At 46.0% G+C, this 21,618-nt stretch overlaps 1 protein-coding gene across 7 annotated transcripts in view; it reads right to left on the bottom strand.

Annotated features, from left to right (window-relative positions):
* row (zinc finger domain-containing protein relative of woc) overlaps positions 1-21,618 on the bottom strand; it is a 104,200-nt gene that overhangs the window by 64,093 nt on the left and 18,489 nt on the right. For all 7 annotated transcript variants that reach the window (XM_075693104.1, XM_075693106.1, XM_075693101.1 and 4 more), the window contains 3 exons: positions 15,556-15,630; positions 14,489-14,585; positions 10,107-10,222 (listed from right to left, as the gene is read on the bottom strand). In XM_075693104.1, coding sequence (XP_075549219.1) covers positions 10,107-10,222; positions 14,489-14,585; positions 15,556-15,630 — 288 coding nt within the window. The remainder of the gene's footprint in view (positions 1-10,106; positions 10,223-14,488; positions 14,586-15,555; positions 15,631-21,618) is intronic.

Below are 21,618 nucleotides of genomic sequence, written 5' to 3'. Positions count from 1 at the left end.
TCAGAGCCTACATCCTCGTCGGACGAGTCACTTTCAGAATCGCGGCTTTGCAGGTCATCTACAACCACAGTGTCGTCGCTGTCGTCATCATCACTCGCAAATAGAACCGATTCAATCTCTGCCTGCGTGAGAGGCCTGCCTCGCCACGTCGCCATGTTCGACTCAGAAATGCGGGCTTGGAAAATACTTTTCTCCTTGCAAATATTTGAGAATCTTGCAGACAACTATCTCCACCTAGTGTAAAAAGTAGTAAACAAAAACCAGGAAACATTGCCATGTGGCGCCATCTCTTATTTATTGCGATAACTAGCGGTTTTCAGTTGGACGGCGTTTCGCCGTCTTTTGCCACTTCGGCCCTTTTTCCACCGGACGGCGAATCGCCGTCTTTTGACGCGAATGGGTTAATAAAATCAAACTTAGAAATGCTACGTCAATGCGCATTTGAAGAGCTGACCCAGTTTTCTTGCTTTCTGTTTTCTGTGATCGCAATCATATAGTCTTAATTGCTATATTTTGTGGTATGCTATTTATGAACCATATTCTCTGTTGAACTGAATACCTTATTCCTTAAGAACACGGTTACTTCAAGAACTATCTTCTGGTGCACAGAAGCATGTTCAGACAGCACCCTAAGCTAATTTCTCAAGCACGGTCAAACCAATTAACATGGTTAAAGTATACCGCTACTGAGCCATTAATAAATTACTTGATAGATAATGAACCAAATCGTGAAACCCTAAAAAGTAAGCTTTTTATCGCAGGTTTTAAAAAGTGATTACAAAAGCCATTGAAGCAGGTAGTTACAAGTGATTTAAGCTGTAATTTCCTATTTATGTAATAATCACATCGAGTGACACAGACCACATTGAGCTTACAGGCCTTCTAGAGCATGTAGGTACCTCACAATATTTAGAGAGAACAGATGAATAAAAATGGCACTAGAGCAATGATAACATGTGACAGCATTAACGCAAGGCACGAAGCACAATATCCCAAGGGTTGGAAAATAAGAGTTGACATAATTGCCATGGCTTTACATTTTCGGCTAAGAACGACAGTACCCGTTGACTACCACATACAGTGTATAACACACTGTACATTCAGAATGGCACCTACTGGAACGCATACGAATAGCAACACATTAAATCAAAAGCAGATGATTAACAAGAATATGAAAGGTAATAATCATGCCAATGAATAAATCCGGAGTAGGATTTTCAGAAAAAAGAAAGGCCGGATGAAAATTTGCAAATTTACATTAGCGTAGTTACATATTTGCGTTGTTAACATATCTACGTATGAAGAAGCATGTGATGACAGCAATATGCTGCACAGGGCATGAAGCAGCATGTAGCATATTTTAAAGCATGGGAATTGTGTTCTGTTGCCAAGACGTAGGATGAGGCTAATGGGAGTGACTGACCTGATGCTTTGACTTTATTATTTTAGTAAACTGTGGAGGCAAGCCTGATGAGTCAATAAACGAGGAACTCGGCGCGTTCGCCAGATAAATTAGCTCTGTATCTCGGCTTACTATTTTTCATTCTGAAGAGTTTGCTAACAAAAGTAGTTATGCTAAAAAGTGATATGTTCCTGCAGGCAAATTGATTTGAGTTTGGCAACTGTACAGAGCCCAGTTTTTTACAGAAATTACGTAGATGTTCTTCTTTGTACTTGTACTTCAAGATGTTGTTTGATGCATCCACATTGGAGCTAAATGAATTTTGGAACATTTCTAGTTCCTCCTTCGTAGTATCAAGGTGAGAGAGTTTCACGCTCAATTGTGCATGCAGATCGCTGAGGATTCCTGTCGCAAATAGGAAAGGAAATGCCGTATTAGTCTTCACACTCACCCCCAAACAGCAGTGAAAATGCTCCCACTTGCAATTTTGCACTTGTTTCTCAAAAGACTGCAGCTTTGCCTTGAAGCATTTTATGTCCACGTACAGGACCCTTATACTGAAACGTTCACCTTACATGAAACTATTGCCTTGCCCACGCCTTCGCTAACAGTGCGCCGATTGGATGTTTTAGCAAAACCAAAAAGTAAGCAGCGCCATCTAGTAGTTCCGGTCTACGTCATTTTAATGTCATGGTGTTGATGGGTGCTCTTGACATATATTGAATAAACGAACAAGTCTTTTGGCATTTGGTTGGTGGTGGAGTGTAGTAGAGATACGAGAGGTGGTAGTTTATAGTACCGTATTTACTCGCATAATAGGCGCACCCCAGTTTGGTCGTGGAAAATCTGATTTTTTTATTTCCGCGCATAATAGGCGCACCCCGAACTTGGCACTGTGATCAGTACCGCATTTACACGATTGCAAGCTGATGCCCTCTTGCACCTCCATCTCAGGTGAAAAAAAAACAAAAACAAAAACAAAAAAAACAGCAAGCACATTCCACAACCCAAGCTTAACGCATTTGCTGGACTACTAGTCTCATTAGTGTTGCTGCCGTCGCAGCCGCTGAGGGCCCAGAGCACATACAACATCGCAAAAACTAGTTCTTCCATTAACTACCGACACCCCCCTCCCCGAACCGTCGCGAAGCCAGCGAGCACGACGACCTAACGCGTCCGTAGAAAAAAAAGAAAAGAAAAAAAAATGACAATGAGCGGAAAACAGTTCTTCCATCAACTATCGATAACACTCCCCTCCCCTCCAAACCGCCGCACGGATGTAAGCTTTTCGCTACCTTCGCTTAGGCAGCTCGGAAAGCTGGGCGACTCGACACAAGCGACAGTGCCATCGCCATCAATGCTCTACACAGGCTGACACAGGCAAAGAAAAGACAAAACGCCACATCTCGCCATTTTGCAAGCGGCGTGCAGTTCGTGTGGTCGCGTGTTCCGCAATGGGCAAGTACGGCAGCTACACGGCTGCATTCAAACTGAAAGCTGTGCAGTATGCACTCGAGCATGGGAACCGTGCTGTAAGCAGGCATTTCAGTGTCGGAGAAACAAGCATTCGCTACTGGCGAGGTCATCAAGAAAAACTTCAGGCCACAAAGAAGTCGCGACGGGCCTTCTGTGGCGTAAAGTAGGGAAAGTATCTGCAAGTGGAAGATCAACTAGTTCAACACATACGGGGGCCTTCGACAGGACAGTTGTGCAGTGTCTCTCGACATAGTGCAGACGGAGGCGCGCAGAATTGCCCGAGCGCAAGGCATCGAAGCGAAAGACTTCAAAGCAAGCTCCGGATGGACAACGCGCTTCATGCGACGCCACTGACTTACCCTGAGGAGGCACACAACGTTGTGCCAGCGCTTGCCCTCAGCATACGAGGACAAGGTACTCGAGTTCCACCGTTTTGTCATACGGCTCCGGCAGCAAAAAAACTTAATTTTGTCACAGATAGGTAATGCAGATCAGACTCCTCCCTGTTTCGACATGCCGAGAAATACAACAGTAGAGGAAAAAGGTGCACGAAGTGTGCTTATTCAAACATCTGGCGCAGAAAAACAAAGGTGTACTGTCATGTTGGCAGTGACTGCGGATGGGCGCAAACTACCGCCTTATATTATTTTTAAGAGAAAGACGCTCCCAAAGGGAAATTTCCCTCGAGACATCCACGTGAGGGTCCAGGAGAAAGGTTGGATGTCCGCGGAATTGATGGTGGACTGGGTCAAGACCGTCTGGGTCCGGCGGCCGGGCGGCCTGTTGCATCCGGCCATGCTCGTTTTAGACAGTTTTCGCGGGCACCGTGTAGAACGTGTACGAGAGAAGTTGTCAGAGGTGCGTACGGATATTGCTGTGATTCCGGGAGGCCTCACTTAGGTGCTGCAACCTTTGGACGTTTCCCTAAATAAGTCTTTTAAGGACAACGTTCGAAGGCTGTACACGAATTGGATGGCTGGAGGACAGCGTCAACTAACGCCCGGTGCCAAAATTAAGAGGCCACCTATGGAAATGTTGTGCAAATGGATTGTGGAAGCTTGGCGAGAGATCTCCGATGACGTCGTCAGGAAAAGTTTCAAGAAGACTGGGATCTCCAATGCACTGGATGTGAGCTCAGACGACATGCTGTGGAGCTCAGACAAAAGACGAGTCTCCCCCCGGCGGTGATGAGGATGTTCTCTCCGACTCGGACTCTGAATAGTCTTAATAAATTTTACGTGTGTGTTCAGTCAACGTCTCTCACCTGTTCATTAAAAGGTAAGTAGGTAGCTTTTATTTTCCCTTTTATGCTGGATTTATTGGTACATTATGTGAGAGTAGCCATATTCCTGACATATGTTAAAATTTAAAGCGCGGGAATGCGAGTTGAAAAAATTTCGTAAATTTTACCCCGCGTAATAGGCGCACCCCGAACTTCGAGCCGGATTTTCTGAAAAAAAGTGCGCCTATTATGTGAGTAAATACGGTAGTCTTTTTGGTGACGTCTTACACACAATAATTCGCGGCAATATTTGTTGACTAATTTAAAGTAAAACATTTGACACTTTCTTTTTAAATTTATTTTACCTAAAGCGGCCGTAACCAACCGTAGTCAGTGCGCAGAACCCGTACTGTGGCCACTACGCTCGAAAACAACACACCCAAGAGGCTCTGCACTCACACGGGGTGCTCTCTCATGCAATGTGAAGTGTTCGAGAGCGTGTGTGGTTAGTGCAAGCTGAAGTCATGGGTAAGCAGTCGCTTGATTTATTAAACATGACTATCGCAGTGGCGAAACTATCGTGGAAAACGAACGTTTCAGAATACGGCCCCAGGTCATCAATGAGGAAGCTTCACATGCAGATAATTCATTGGGTTTGTTAAGTCAATGCAAAGGGGCAATTCAGAACCACTCGCAACTGGCCAGCAGTGGGTCGGGGCGATCCTTCTGCGCAAAGAACTTTTTTTTTCTTCCCCGAGGTCAAAGAAACAACAAAAAACTTTCTTGGAGCTCTACCATCGAAATCCTGTGCGGTACGTCTCGTCCACAAACACCAATACCACCACCTTTAGAAGTTTATGGAACTGGCAGCATTCAGCCCATGTGACCACACACATTACGTCAGCAGCTGAAACAGCAGGTTTCAGGACACAGGAACTGCCTACGTATTTTCCACAGTGGGCGTGCTCGTGAATTGTGCAAAAGTATCAGCTTTGAGAATCTGCCAAGTTCAGCAGCTTTTATTATTTGCCCTGTGCGTCCTTTTTTTTTTTCTCCACACACGTGTTTCTCCTGTCAATTTTCACAGATTTTAATTTGCCCCAATCCAAGGTGCACGCAGACACAAAGTTATTTAATTCTGCAAAGAATTATGTTACTGTATGTTACTGTACTGTACATGTAGTGGACTGACGCATGGCACATGCTGTGGACTGAAGAAACGAGCTTAACCTTATTTACAGCTATTTACAACATGCTGTAGCTCCCCAGGCAAGATCTCTCTGGGCCCAGCACGCCTGGGGGAAGTCACGAAAGTTTCGGTGCAACTTTTGACGCGATGGCTGGAACTACTCAATCGGAGTTTCGCATGCTCCTAACGCGATGTTCGCATGATGGCCTTGGTCAATTGTCTGCCATGGGTGAGGTGGCATAATGGCGTGATCTTATAGTTGCAGTGAAGCTCACTCCTATTGTAAAAGCTCCCTAACACAAGGTTTTGTGAAGAAGCCCTACTTGCAGGTAGAGGTGCAGTAGAGGCTTTGCGGGGAAGAAAGCAGCCCGCCTGCAGGCCAGCCATCATGAGCAGGACCTACGCTGGCTGCAAGCCAGTTAGAGTACCCTGGTTTAGGCCAAGGGCAAGTCTATGTGCGCAGCAACACGCTGCTGCATACATACGCGTTGAAAACTTGGTTCGCATTCTCGGACGATCATTTCGAAGACACTTTTGTGATTAGCAATGGATGCATCGACGGGTGATAGCATTTTCGACATTGAGCTGAGAGAAAGCTTCAGTTCGGGGCCAACTCTGATGACACTTATTCAAATGCATGTAAAACGCACAAATGCTCTTATGAGACAACTGATCGATTTGAATGAAATTTGTTGTACTTGTGAGTGAAAGTTAAATTCCAGAGACTGCAGGAAGCAGAATTCTGATTTAGGGCCTGGAATTAAAGAAAATTGTTGAAATTCAGCAGGTTAAAAAAAAAGAAGGGAAAAAGAAAGCACGAAGTTTACAAATCCATAACTCAACACCAAAAAAAAAGCTACTGTAGTTCTGTAAGCTGCATCCGTTAGGGCATCTAAAGTAGACAAATCTGATTTATGAAGTCAGAGTTTATATGAATTTGTTAGTGTTTACAAGGGTTTCACTAAAGTCCTACTAACATGTTAGGGGTACATTTCATAGCAGTGTATAATATGCAGCAGACTTCCACTAATTGAACTCCGGTTAATTCAATCCTGACAAACCGAAGGTCCCAGCCACTGCCCATGCACTTCTAAGGTCTCGAACTTTCGTTATTTATAATACCTAAAACAGGCCTTCGCCAAGTAATTCCAACTTGACCAGTTGGCATGCATGTGTTTGACCTCTGTAGCACCTCATTTTTTTTTCTTTTGAAAATTGCCAGCGAAGTTCAACCGAAAAGGAAACCATAACCATGTTCACGACGTTTGCATGCTTTACCGCATAGTATGGCTATATTGCGGCAAAGCTGACTTTAGGAAACTGGCCACTATTGCGCAACACATTAAATTTTAGCCCATTTTTCATGCTAAAAAATCAGGTGCACGTTAGATTTCTACTTTGTTTAGGAGCTCTAATGTCATTTATACATTAATTTTTCTACTTTGGACACAGAAAGCAAATGGGCGCTTGATTCAGGAGCGAGTTAGAATCAAGCAAATACTGCCAAATGAATCTGCGTGCTTTAGCGTTCTTTCTGCACCTTGTTTAATTCGACCCGCAGGATGTTCTACCAAATTCATCAGGGTCGAATTAACGTAAGCCGTCTGCATCAACTTGGTCTGCTTTAAATGTTATTATGTGCAGTTTACAGAGTATAAACTGAAATAACATTTTCAACTATTATTTTTTTGCATTAAATGAAGGTCCTAGAGCTCTAAAGCCTAGAATAGAAAACATGACAAGCCTCAGAGAGCTGCAAATAATATATCAGCTTTTCTGCAGCCAGTTTCAGCAAAATGCGAAAATATCAGTGTACTTAGATGGTCCAAATTGGTCTAGGTGGTCCAAATTTCTGGAGTCCCCCGCTACTGCGTGCCTAATAATCAGGTTGTGGTTTTGGTACGTAGAACCCTATAACTTAATTAAATTAGTACAGCCAGTTTAAGTTTCATTTCCCAGGGGGATACTGTGTTGTGACATCAAGACACAGTATGTGGTCACGTTCCTGGGAGCAGGACATTAGGATGTGTTGCTCGGTGGTCCGTTATGCTATTACATCAGCTCTCACAATAAGTACAGTGCAGTCTCGATATAACGATCTTCAGGAGACTGCGGTAAATTGTATGTTATTCTGAAAGATCATTATAGTGAAAGTAAAAAATTAACCACTCCATCCACCAACCTACGAGTTCACAAGTTTTCACCATATGAGCTATCCACAAAAACGTCGCTGTTGGCTCTCGGCAGGCACTGTTGCTATTTTCCATAGATTCTACCACCATGCATCACCGAAGCAATGTGCGCAAAGCAGACGTTGACGCTGAGAAAACTTTTGACAAAAAGGTAGCTCCATGTCGCCTCCAAAGCGCAATGTTTCTTGCTTTTTGTTTGTTTTTCACATTTCTTGCCGTGGACAGCGCAGACACCTGAACTATGTCAAAGTGCAAGCGCACGTAAACAACATTATCTGGAAAGTGCAAAGTGCGACCGTGTGGCATCCCCGCAAGTACGGAGGTTACGTTTCACCATGCAAGTTACTAGTACGGCTGCAGAAAGAAGCACGAAAGAAAGAGGCATACGCAGAAAGAAGGGTGAGAGAAGGAAGAGGTGCGCGCGCCTTCGTTTCTAGGTGACACTTTTCTGGGCGGAGCATACACTCGCAAAACCTGATGCATCGTCACCTTCACTCGCCCATGTTCTTTTTTTCTCGGGCGCCGTTTCAGGTTTTCTGAACCCATGTGCCACAACGTCTGCTCTCTACGCCTTGTCGTCTGCTAGCCTACTGTTTCGGCTGCCGTAAAGGATATGCGAAAATCTGTGAATCCCCAAATTTGGAATATTAGTTTGTAGTACTGAAGCATTGTTAACATCACAGGGAAACTGAATAACGATTGTTATTCTGAAAAGTTCGGTATTCTGAAGTTCGTACAGTGCAGTCCACTTATAACGATATCGAGAAAGATGAAAAATGTGATTGTTATAATCGATGATCGCTATATCTGGACTGAAGTTATCTTAAAAAAAAAAAAAATGCGGAACATATTTTTGCAGCTCCGAACTCGAATTCACTACTTGTTCTAAAGAATAGATGATGTAGAAAGTAGGCCGTGAAAAACAAACTTTATTTCTAGCGCCAATGACCGTGTCAAGGGTTAGGCGCGCCGAAATAGTCCGAAATCTGCACTTGCTTTTGCGGCAGCTTCAGCTTCACAACCGCGGTGTGCATGGATTCCAGCTGCTGCGCGAAAACTGGCGGCAATCCTTTAGCATGCATAAAATCAATTAAGGAGTCGATCGACGACAGTGCACTTTGCGTGGACATAGAGGTCGGGGTCAAAGAGCCACTGTCAATCTCGTTCTCACTGTCGCTGCTGCCGTCGCCACCGTCGCACAACTTTGCCGTCTGTTGAGACAGCACATCTTCGGCGATCGCCTCGTCGGTTACCTCATCGCAGAACGAGGCAGCACTGTCTGCAGTCAAAAGCTCCTCCTTCGACGCACCACTTGTGTCACCAGTAGGAACGAGCTCCCAGAGCTCGGTTATGTCAGCGGCTTCCACCGTGTTGGTCTCAGTGGGTTGGGAACGTTCCGTCCTTAGGCACAAAGCCCACCTTTTTGAAGCAATTGGTGATGAACCACTGGTAAAGCGCCTCTTCAACATCGGCGTACAAAGGGTCTATAACCCTTTACCGCTGATTGGCATGGCCGCTGATAGTTCCTGCCTTCACAATCGCGGTGCTCCCGGTTTTCAAGATGGTTGATATCGTTAACTGGGCGAGCTCATACTTCTTCACAACGGCGCTCACCTTGAAGCCGCATCGAGAGTCCTGCAAAATATCCATCTTCGTGTCAAGCAACACAGCTTTGTGCTTGGTCGGCGCCATCTCCGAACTGGGTTGAACCGTTGGTTGCACGCTGCTTCGGTGGTGGCAGCTTGCTATTGCGAGAGAGAGACGCGGGACGGGCGCCACCGCGCCGCTTTGCTTGTCGCTTTTCTTTTTTCCTTTCTCGCTCTTTCGGAGCGACTGTGGCAGACGCGCATGTAAAGCCCCTCAATTTTTGGGAGATTGAGGGGCTTTACGCGCATGAGGCAGCTAGCGCCATCTTGTGGCGCGCTGCACCTACTCAGCTATTCTCCGGTGCCAGGCGGGGCGAGAAGCGCTGCGCAGTAATGGCGGCAGATACGAACTTATGGAGGTAAACATCGCCTCGTCTCGACATCGTTTCAGGGAACTAAGCAACGCAAATGTTACGATTATTTGGCACGGAAAACCCCGTCCAGATGGCAAAATTTTGATCGTTATATCCGATATGGGGTGAATAACCTATCGTTATAAATGGTTTTTTTCCCCATAGACCTAATGCATATAATGACACTCTCATGCCGACCCATCATTATAACCGATATATTGTTATATCTGGTATCGTTATAAGTGGACTGCACTGTAGTACTAAAATATTTTTACAATGAAACTATAAGAAGTCAGCAGGGGATTTCTGAAAAGTTTATTGATCTGAAAAGTTCGTTAATCTGGTGTTCGTAGTAACGAGCTTTCACTGTAACAGCATACAAGGCAACTGAGAGAGCCGCAACGAGTGTCAAAGCATCACAATCCCCTGTTCCCACATACTGTAAAAGCGACACGAGTGATAATAAGAAGGTCATTGTAGCGATGGGTAATTATAGGTGGCGCTTACATGTGAATGTGGGACTTGGAACTTTGAAGAGCTCATAGCAAGTTCATTTGGGAAAACAAATATTTTACCAATGACATTTCAGAACTATGTGTAATATGAAAGGTAAAAAGAAGGCTCACTGGTTTGGCTTGAGGTGGTTGAGTGACTTGCAATGGTGCCGCCGCTGCAGCAATGTTTGCTATCACTGGAGGGGACGACCTCGGTGCCGCTGCCACAGTGGCAGGAATATTCTTAGCTGCAAAAAAAAAAAAAAAAAAAGAAGGGGATGAGATTTAGCACAGGAACAGATGCAATGGAGCCTAGGCAGAGTAAATTGACAAACAATGAAAACACGACACTAGTGTGCAACACTCGGGCATATGCAGCAACAAGGGGAGCCTGACACATATTTTCAAAGTCGTACAAACTCTACCACACGTTTTTGGCATGTAACGGGTGACACTTATCAAGTGTGAAGGCAGGAAAACATGAGATATTTAAATTGGGCACTACAGTTGGTCTTAAGATGCCAGACCTGGCGTCAGTGAAACTGTCGATGTCATGACACGATGCTAAATTTGCTCATGTTGCATAGCAATCCATGCGTATGGCACTCTTTGGCCATATCTGGCCCTTGCGCCATAAAACCCCATACATCATCGTGTTGCATAGCACCAAGGCTAGGTATGACGATGTTGCTCAGAAAAATAAAACGCAGAGAGCTGCGTGCGTTTCTTGTGGCTGCGATCGTGTGTGGCAGCCACAGCGATCACATGTACGAAGTAAACTGACATATCTTAACATCAGGACACATCCACCTCTGCAGTACCGAAACTGATCTGCAGAAACAAGTATTATAGTAAATTATTTAGGGCACTCCTGATGCTTGCCACAATTTGTTCTATGTTTTTTAGAGGGCTTGGACTAATAAAAAAAAAAAAAACCAATGAGCACCCCCTTCTTTCAAAGGCCAACTGCAACGAAATTTTTGACCGCATAAAAAGCCCAGTTTCAGATAATTTACACATGCCTCTGTGCAAAATCTTGCACTTAAAATACAGATCCATCCGTCATAAAGAGCTAGCAAACATCAATGTTTTTCTTCACGAAACTTAAAAAAAAAAAAAAAAAAAGGGGAAATGCCGTCATTATTGCCTGGCGGCAGTGATGTACAGTGGAGGATGTGGAGAATCAGTGCCTGCACTATCTACTTTCCTTGCTTGTGTTCTGTTCCGGTGTATCAGCGAATAGTTCCCGCACGTCTGCTAGCCACAGAAGACAACGCTTTTGAGCGCCCGCTATGTTCATTTAATGCAAAGTATTATCCAAGTCCAGCCCGTTTTCTCTATCTGGTTGTCCACATTCAATAGCAGGACGTCGATGTGTTCTGCCTCGGCTCAAAGATTGCATTGGGGTGACCAAGGTAAAGGTGTGGTATAATCCAGCTTAACGCGGAAGCGATCCACGTGTGGTGTGGTTACTCTACACTGGCGAAAATTGGACTCTACAGCCTTGTGTGGTTGGCGTGGGAAAAGAACATGTCCTATCGCATGCCGGAGCAGCTGGAACAGGGTGCATCGCACGCTAGCTTGGCTGACTAGCAGCATGCTGTTCGGTTTCACTGAAGCGAACGTGTTGCCTTTGTGCCTTCAACAAACAAAGAAGCGTTCGCTTGCCGCACACTTGTTTGCTAGCATTGGAGCAACAACTGATTGCTGTGCTGCTATGGGTGACATTTAAAGCACAGGGTAAGATTTTAGTGATCTTAGCGTTTCCGGCAAGATGTATCCGAATTCACTCGCCACTGCCTGGCACGCTGGAAGCGCCGGACTTGTTAATCGATCAGACAACTATTTCCACCTGTAGTAAAGGACGATAAGTAGCAGAGGCTTTGCATGGGCAGGCTAGAGGGGCTCGGTGCTAACTGTGCGTAAACTCACAGCCAGACAGGCCGGACTGCGGCCGTGATAAAGCTTTGACCATTTCGCTCTGGCAGCATTGCATTGCATGGCTTGCTACCGCATCTACATTATGGCCATCGCGTCACGTTCTCCTTCGTGACAAATGCAGCATGCGGTTCCTGCTTGTTCCTGGCACTGTGTTACAAAGGATTTTGTTTGTCTACTTCAGCACGTCCGATGCTGAGACGCACAAACTACCTTGAAGATGATGCAGTACCAGAAATGATCGCTTGAGAGTATCACCCTTGCATACAATTTACCTCTGAACGTTACCTTTGGTTATCGTGCGCCATCGCAGCATATAGTACTTATAGTCCCCCCAAGAAAGCGTTTGCCAAGCAAATCTTGATGGGTAGGTGACTGCTGTTCAAATGTAGCTTGTGCAACTTCGTCAACTGCAAGTTACATGCTTTGTGCATGTTGGCTGGTCCACGTTGCACTTGCCTGCTGCACCGTGATGCATGCTTTCGCTCTGAAAGCTGGGACAGGGAAGATGTGTTCAGCCTTCCTCTACTCAATGTTGCATACTGCACAGCCATTGCCTGTGCTCGAGTACGTATTCGAGCACCTGATGGCCACGCAACACATCGGCATTCTTGCAACAGCTCAAATCACAAGTGCAAGAGGGAGAACACAAGCTGAAAGAGACGCCCGTGAACTCACAAATGATGAGCGAGAATGCACCTGGCCACCTAGGCGCAATGTGGCGCATGATGGCGCACAATGTGGATGAAGCAGCCAGCGATCTGAATGGCAGGTTCCAATGCAGCATGACGTTACGGTTTGCAAATGGTATACACGTGTTTTTACTGCAAAAATAAGTTATGGATGTTTCAACTCGTTACCATCTTACTTTAAAATTTTTGCTGTTTTGAAAATGTCTCCATAAAATTTGGACATACCCAATCATTTGGACGCCTTCGCAGCACTGCCACGTAATCCCATAGTGTCAATGTATAAGAAGGTCTGAAATTTCGGATGCAAACACCCTTTGCCGTCCGATTTTCTGGACTTTTCCCCATAACCGCAGGCCTGAAACGGTGTATTGAAGCTACTATTGCCGCCATTTTGATTATCTCACCGCCTCGAACAGGTGTTCTCGCATGCAGGCCTACGTTTAGACGTTCACTACCACGCTTCTTGCTGTTCGATGCCATGCTTTTAATTGAAAGACTTCCGTCTTGTAAGCCATGGCGCTGACTACGCCTTTGTAATCTTTGCCAAGGGCTTCAAAGCTTGGAATGCACGACGCATTCATTAAGTTGGTTTCCAAAAGTCAGCTTTGCCTCAATACAGCATATGTTGCGCAGTGAACCATACGCAAAGTATTGCGGTGTAGCATACCAAGAGTGGGAAGGGGCAATTATCACAGGTCAAAGTATATATTCCTTAATTATGCACTCGTGCACCCACCATCTCCTGTCACAGTATGTGCACCCATATGCCTAATAAATGTACTGACAGGACTTCGGAGCTATTTTGGACGAGCCTGTGGCGATTTGAGCCCTCGGGGGCAGTAAAAGGTATGCGTTAATTCAATTTCTTTTGTTGTTTGAATATTTTCAGACATTTTCGCAGCCCCTAGGAATTCCCAAAAATCGGATGTTAACTATATATATTACTGCTTCTTTGCAGCTACACTTAAGTGAAAATTTGTTGCTATAGTTATTCTGTTAAACTATCTGCCAGAAAAATATCAGACACAATTCACACTTGAAATACAGTAGACACCTGTTAATTCGATCACAACCGAAGATCCCACCCAGCCAGCGTCCATAGGCCCCAACTTTCATTATCTGTTTATTTTGGTCTTAAAATTGACTTTACCAGACAATTCGAACTAGACCAGTGAGCGTGCATGTGCTAGACACTTTAAGGTGATCCTAACAGCGACCCCTTTAGTGGCAGCATGTCTCAGCGGTGCTTAGAGGACAATGAATGCACTGAATGCAAATTTCCATTTGAAAAGGCCTATCTTCGGCCTACCCTGGGAAGATTTTCAAGCACAATAAGTAGCTCGCAATGTCCGGTTACGGTATTTACTCGATTCTAACGCGTGCCTTTTCCCTCCCAAGAAAACTGAACTAAGACCTGTGTTTACAGCATTTGTATGTTTCAGCACACAATGCATTTGTATTGCAGTGAAGCAGATTTTAAAAATGTGTGGCAAAGCTGACTGGAAAATCTGCTGACATTGTGCAACACATATTTGACTGTTGGCCAATTTTCAGGTAAAAAAGAAAATTGGATGCACCTTAAAATTTAGATATTGTTTAGGAGCTTTAATGTAGTTTCTACGCAAGTTTTCTACTTTGGATACAGAAAAAGCGAGCACACATTTGATACAGGGCCGTTAGAATCGGGCAAGTACTGACAAATGAATCAGCGGTGTGTTTTGATGTTTTTCTGCATCTTGATTAATTGGACCTGCTGGATAATAAGATCAATTTTGTCGGTTCCGTCAGGGTCAAATTAATGGAAGTTGACCGTATTTCATTCTAGTGCACCTCTACACTTCATCTCTAGCTAACTATATGTCTAAGCCAGCTACTGCTCCGTACCTGCTGTACTAATGAGGACTTGTGTGTGTCCAGGTGCAAGTAGCATGCCAGTGCGAGGATCGTACACCAGATTTAGTAAGGTAGGGGTTGGTGCTATCTGCAGGGGAGAAAAAGAACAGAAACAAGATTAATACGAGCAAAGAGATTGAAAACACTGTTCACTACCAATATGATGCAGGAATAGCATTAAAAAATGATGCTATCTTTATAATCTGGAATACAAATGTACACTGCAATGGTATCCAAGGGCTTATGCGTATCACTGCAGTTGCTGCAAACAGCAACTGCAGTGATTGCAGCAACAGCAGGTTGCTGCAAACAGTGCTGAGCGGCGCTCTCACTATCCACCGGCTCAAGCCTGCTGTCATCATTAGTTTGGCTTTCCTGCACAGCTCAATAGTCTGGATCACTTACTGCATTACTGCTCAGGCCCTTTTAAATAACAGCAAAAGGTGACTGTTACATGCCATATCTGCTGTTCACAGGTGCCTGAAAAGGTGGAGCATGATGCTGCAAAGGATGCTTAGTTATGAAAGATGGCAGAGCAACAAGGTCAGCCATGCTTACGATGACAACCATGGTGGATATGCTGCATCCCCTTGCACTTCACACAATGTTCTCCATGCATTAGCAATTGCACTAGTGACTCTATGTTGCACTGTTATTTTTACTTGTCCCCACTCTTCATTATTCTTGCCCTCACACCATGATGTAACATGAAGGAACGGTGAGGGATAACTGTTTATCATTAGGGAATGCATCACAGTCCATTCTGCTGTCACAAAAGTATTTTGGCAGGACTGCATTTTCGAAACATAACAGGGATAATGAAAAAGTAGGGATTACTTCATACAGTTGCATGCAACTGCTCTTTCAATAAGCTGGGCTAATTTTGAGCAATTTCATCGACCGCATCACCTTTTGTGCTAAAACCTAGGAATCATTTGCTCTTTCTTGGGGAACGCTACATGTGGCAGAGAACTGACAAACCTACACTCCCTACTTAAAAAAACATTTATTCTGGAGCAAATGCAAGCACAGCTTTTGATAATTCCGGAGTTACCTACCTTCAATGGTGTTGGCACACTGCTAGTGTTGTAGGAATCCTTTGGACAGCAGTATATGAGCTTGGCACCTCTCGTCTAAACAAACAGAATAAGAAATACCACAGTTTCAGCTGCTTAGCAGCAACACATTGCACTTCAACAAGCCAATCTTCTTTTGTAGTTACTATACAATGGCCTTTCTTTCACATAGATTATATTCTGAAGGCTGAAATGTTGGTGCATAATTCTCATGATTCACTCACAAGTGGTAGCTCCCCTTTATCAGTTACATCCAGCTGATAGAATGTGCATAAACATGGAGCACAATGAAATGTCTAGCACTGCTGCAGGTGTTTGTACTAATGCAGGCATGGTAATATAGAATTTCAGCTAGAGTTTTAGTATTACTCTTTACGGAAATACCGGGTTACCAGGTAAATGTGGAAGGCAGTAACAATGCCGACTGTTATTAACAAGTGACACCTTGCGACGCTGTCTAACAAGGCAACCTCGGCGTCTACTACAGCGTTGGGCACGCAAATGGCGGACACCGTACTAGACGCCTTTGGCGGGCGTTGTAGGGACACGCTGCCGGTGCTCGTGTCTTGAAAGCGATCTGCGACGCGGCCAAAATGTGTTTCCGCGCGGGTCTCATCTTCAAAGCAATCTGCGATGTTTGCAGAGTGTGCGTAGTGCCGGTAGCTTCGTATGCGCTGTGCTGTCGACGTTTCATTCGCGTTAAAGAAAGAGATGCACGTAGGTCAAATTGCTTGCTGCTGCCGCGATTCCTCACTCCAGCATTTTGACAGAGAGTTTCTGTGCTCCTCGAGCGAGATGTGTTCATGTTTACCTGGGCGCATTACCATGTGCTTGTTAATTTAGTTAAAACATGTTCGCAGGCTAGTTGGTTTGAATCCATGATAGAATTGTATTGAATTGAATAGAAAATATTGATAGGAAAGACAGAGAGGTCGACATGAGCTAGTGCGCTCTAGTCTGCTACTCTGCACTAGGGAAGAGGGAAGGGGAGTGAAAGTACTGGGTGGATGATGATGATAAGAGAAGTGGTGAGTGCTTATATATATGAGACAGTTGCCTCGCTAGAGCCACTCGTTGAGCTTGGTATCTTGCAGAAACTTCAACAACACTTTAGTTGCACGCATTGAAGTTCCAGTGTCAGGCCATGGGCCGAGGATAGCTTCCTCTGACAGTGGTTGAAGCCAACGCTGGCTAGGAAACTTTCCAATGTCCTTCGCTCCAGCATATATGCTGGGCAGTCGCACAGTAAGTGTTGCAGTGTTTCAGGCATCTCGCAGTGTTCACAATCAGGGCTGTTCAATTGGCCGATGAGGTGCACATAGCGACGCGTGAAAGCAACGCCCAGCCGAATCCTGTGTAACAATGACGTTTTGCTCCGCGTAACCTTAGGGGGCAAACAGAATTTACTATCTGAGTCGATCATATATAGGCGTCTGTGGATGTTGGCATCGTGGGCTCTGTATGCCTTTGTAAGGTCCTGCATGAGTTACTTGATCATAGAGTTGGTGTTAGGTCGCGAGTAGGCAATCTGTACTTCATCAGAGGAAGAGAAGGCCGATCGTGCCTCACTGTCAGCGAGTTCACTGCCAATCACACCACAATGACTAGGCACCCATTGAAAAGTGATCATGTGGCCACTTGGCACTGTGATGAAGCTCAGCGATTTCCAGCCTGAGCAGGTAATATGGTCCTTTCTTTAAAAAGCATTTCAGCGCCTGTAACGTTGATTTGGCATCGCAGAATACTGTCCCTTTATGAGGTGTCTGCGTTCTCATAAAACGGACAGCCTCCCGTATTTCAGCAAGTTCCGCAGTCACAGATGTCGATTTGTGGTCTAATTGAAATCGCCGAGTAATCCCAAGTTGTGGGATGACAAATGCGGCCGCTGTGGCAGAAGGTGTGACTGAACCATCGGCATATGCTTGTACAGTCCCACTATATAATGTAAATATATGGGACAGGGTGAGCTGTTTCAAGCCATTGGAGGAAACGTGGGATTTCTTCATAATTTCGGGTATCTGTAGCCTCACTAGTGGCCTTGGCAATGTCCATGGAGGTGTCTCGAGGATGTTGGTGGCCTGAAACCTTGCAGGTATGCAGAATGTGTGTTCAACACATTCACTGTCCCCTAAGCTCCGCAAAGACAGACGGGTCAGCATTAGGGTCAGACACGTGCCTGCTGACTCATGAAGTTCAAATTATCTGGCAAAGGCCAATTTTAGGATCGAAATAACAATGTTTGGGCCCATAGAAATGCATGGGCGCCTGCCGGGACCTTCGGCTGGGATTGAATTAACGGAAGTCTTCTGTACCAGACTGGCAAGATCCAAACAACTCCATAAAAGCAATTTTACAAACATGTTCATGAACATTATAGCACAAACACATGCAATATAAAAGCTTATTTTTGAAATTGACAGTTGACAATATAAATCTTTAACAAGAACGAAAAATTGTGGCAAGCAACAAGGGGACACCTCAACTCACACATTATTCAATGCCTGAAAGGTGAAAATAAAGCTTATGAGAAACAAAAGCAGACCAATGCATTCATTGCAGCTTCTTGCCCCTCAAACGCACTACTTGGTTGCAAATGCACACACCCCAGAGCAAGGGTTCTCAAACTGGGTTCCGTAAACAGAACAAATCCGACTCCATCTCATTTTCCCCCATTCACTTTCACAATTTATCAATTTAGGGAAGAAATTGCATTGCGTTTTCGATTTCAAGAAGTCATTGCGCACCCCATCTTCACTTCCAATAGTCTGCGAGCAGCGAGACGCATGCAGCAACGGCATGCAAGACTCATCACTGTGTGACTTTCCGGCCTGCGGTGGCCATGCTGAGCATTCTTTAATTCGTGCTCGCAAGTGCTGTTTGTAACACTTGAGCACGCAGTAAACTTGAAAGTTTTGCAAGCTGAGAACTGCTTCCAAATTGAGCGGCATCTGCCTGGTCAACTTCTGTTACCAAGGGATGATGACCTGGGGCATTTAAATGCCATGTTGTAACGTATACTTAGGGCAGATTCACACATTGTTTGATTCAGGCATGACAGTGTCGGCATGGCATCGTTTTCAATCGTAGAGTGCTGGTTCCATAATAAAAATGCGTGACAGGAGTTTTGATACACATGAGAGCTACCACTGTATGCCAGGCGACAAAAGCACTTAGGCTGTATAGGTATATCGAAGCCCATTCCGCAGTGCAAGTGACTTGCGACAATTGTTTGCAAAAAATAAAATAAGCTTTTGTGCATGCCCCACTTTGTTTCACAGGACATGGCTCATGAAAGTGAACTTTTGTACCACTAACTTGATTTTGATCAAAATTAGAGGATGTGTTCAGGACAATATTATGAGGCAAGGTGCCAAACTTTATTATTCTAAAAGAATTTCTGAGAGTTACTAATTTTCAAATGTTGAAGTGACTACAGTTAGTCACAAGAGCTATTGTTCTAGAATGACAAACTACTTTAGAATTCTTATGCATAATATGTTACAGTCAACTCTTGCTACAACGGACTCTGATAGTTCAACAAAAAACGTCCGTTTTATCCGAAGTCTGTAATATTCGAAATGCTTCACTTCCGAAACTTTTCTCGCGATGTCTAACAACTTTATTGCAAAGAGTGAATGATGAAAGTCCAAAGTAAAAAACAAATTGTAGCGAAGAGATTGTAGAAGAGATGCTAGTGGGTTCAGCGCTACTGGCTCTAAACGCTAGTGGGTCGAGCGCTCCTGCTCAGCAACGGCTCTCGTGCTTGGAAGCTGTGACTGCCCTGCCCGTCGACATTGCGCTGCTCCCGAGCTCTGCCAAATAAACACCTTTAGAATTGGTGGAGTGTGCGGGGTAACCTCAGACGATCATCCTGGAACTCCGGTCCCGTACCCTACCATCTACCATGCCCCAAGACGCCTCCCAGCAAACGCCTCCTCCTGCACCCACTGCATGTCCCGGGGTGCTTCGTCATCGCGACCCTCCTATCTACACTGGAGCGGACGACACTGACGTGGACGAATGGCTCACGGCGTACGACAGGGTAGGCGACCATAACAAGTGGGATGAAGCAGCCAAATTGAGCCATGTTCTGTTCTACCTCGCTGGAGTGGCCAGCCTGTGGTATAACAACCATCAAGCAGAGTTCCAGACATGGTCGGAATTTAAGACTTCCCTCGCCGATGTATTTGGTCGCCCTGCTGTTCGCAAGCTGCGTGCCGAGCAACGTTTGCGAGAACGAGCTCAACAGCCAGGCGAAACATTCACCAGTTATATCGAAGATGTCCTGGATCTATGCAGGAAAGTCGATTCGACCATGGCGGAGTCTGATCGAATCCGAAACATACTGAAGGGCATAGAAGACGACGCCTTTAACATGTTGCTGGCCAAAAGTCCACGCTCTGTGGCTGAAATTGTCACACTGTGCCAGAGCTATGAAGAACTCCGCAGGCAGCGGTCACTGACCCGTCGATCTCTACCGCGTGACGAACACCTCGCTGGTTTGGCTGCCATGTCCACCCAGGCAGCGTTGCTCGCAGAAATGAAGGCGTTCGTCCGCGAGGAAGTTGCCCGGCAGCTCTCGTTGATGGATCTTGCACAGCCGCAGTCGGTACACGCGCCTACGCCAAGTTTTGCGCCTCCGCTTTGCCGCGTCATAGCGCAAGAACTGCACGAGGTTTTGCCTGAGCACCACCAGCGTGTTCCTGCGGCTGCGCCTCACAGCTACGCCGAAGTCATGGCCAGGCCCCAACAGATCCCGACGGCTGTGCCACTCAGCTACGCGGAAGTCGTCACCCAGCCTCAACAACTCCCTCAACGGGGACCTCTCACATACGCCGAAGCCCTCGCTATGCCCCGACAACAGCCTGCTATGCAATCACTTCACCAGGCGCCACGTCCAACGCGTCCTTCCACATGGATGGGACCTGCCGCAACGACTCGGTGGCGTACAGCGGACAATCGACCAATATGTTTTGCGTGCGGCTATGCAGGCCACGTCGCACGCTACTGTAGTCGCGTGCAGTCACCTAGCGCTACACCTTATGGGCGAAGTTCTGTGGCGGGTTCTCCGCGCCCTTATTACGACGACGAATCTCGGGCTGCGTCACCACCATTCCGCCGGTCCGCCAACATCCGCCGCTCAACTTCTCCACGCCGACGCTCCCCATCACCGATGCGGCCTCGTCCCGAAGCTCGGGATGAGGAAAACTAATTGTCGCAGTCCATGAGGCAAGGGCTGCGACGCCGTCGAAACGCGGAAGTCCTCAACGTAGCCCGACCAATGTGATAGACGTGTTAGTTGACGGTGTGCGCACATATGCCCTCGTGGATACCGGAGCCGCTGTATCAGTTATGGACGCAAAGCTTTGTCGCTTCCTTCGAAAGGTTACGACGCCCATTGCTGGATTCGCCCTCCGCACAGCAGGCGCACAGCGTATTCACCCGATTGCGGCGTGCACCGCTCGTGTTCTCATCGAGGACGTTGTATACGCCGTCGAATTTATTGTGATTTCCTCGTGCTCCCACGAAGTTATCCTGGGGTGGGACTTTCTCGCCCGCCACGATGCCGTAATTCATTGCGCACGGGCCGAACTAGAACTGTCGCCGATCTCAGATATGACGCTTGCCGATAATGCTTCTTTTGCAAACAAACTACTTGTCAGACACGACACCAACGTTCCTCCCAACTCGTCAGTGATTGTATCAATGCATTGCAGCAGCCTCTCTGACGCCACCGCACTACTTTCTCCATCAGGCCGCTTTTACACTCGAAAACGTCTGCTGCTGCCTTTTGCGACTGTGAACGTCAAACAGGGCTCCACAGCTATTTTTGTCTATAACCCCTTCTCATACCCTGTGATGCTGCTTCAAGGCGAATGTCTTGGCCACGTGGAAGTGATCGACGCCGTACAAATTACGGATGTTCCCGAAGACACGTCCTGCGCCTGTTACAACACGCTCGGTTCTCTCGCGACGTCCGACCCTTTGCCCACAGGTGTGTTCGATTCATCTATTGCCGATGGCCTCACCCCACCTCAGCGTTCG

The sequence above is a fragment of the Dermacentor variabilis genome, chromosome 5 (assembly GCF_050947875.1).
Source record: "Dermacentor variabilis isolate Ectoservices chromosome 5, ASM5094787v1, whole genome shotgun sequence".
Taxonomy (NCBI): Eukaryota; Metazoa; Arthropoda; class Arachnida; order Ixodida; family Ixodidae; genus Dermacentor; species Dermacentor variabilis.
The sequence above is the reverse complement of the archived record's forward strand: the minus strand, read 5'-3'. Positions and strand labels throughout refer to the sequence as shown.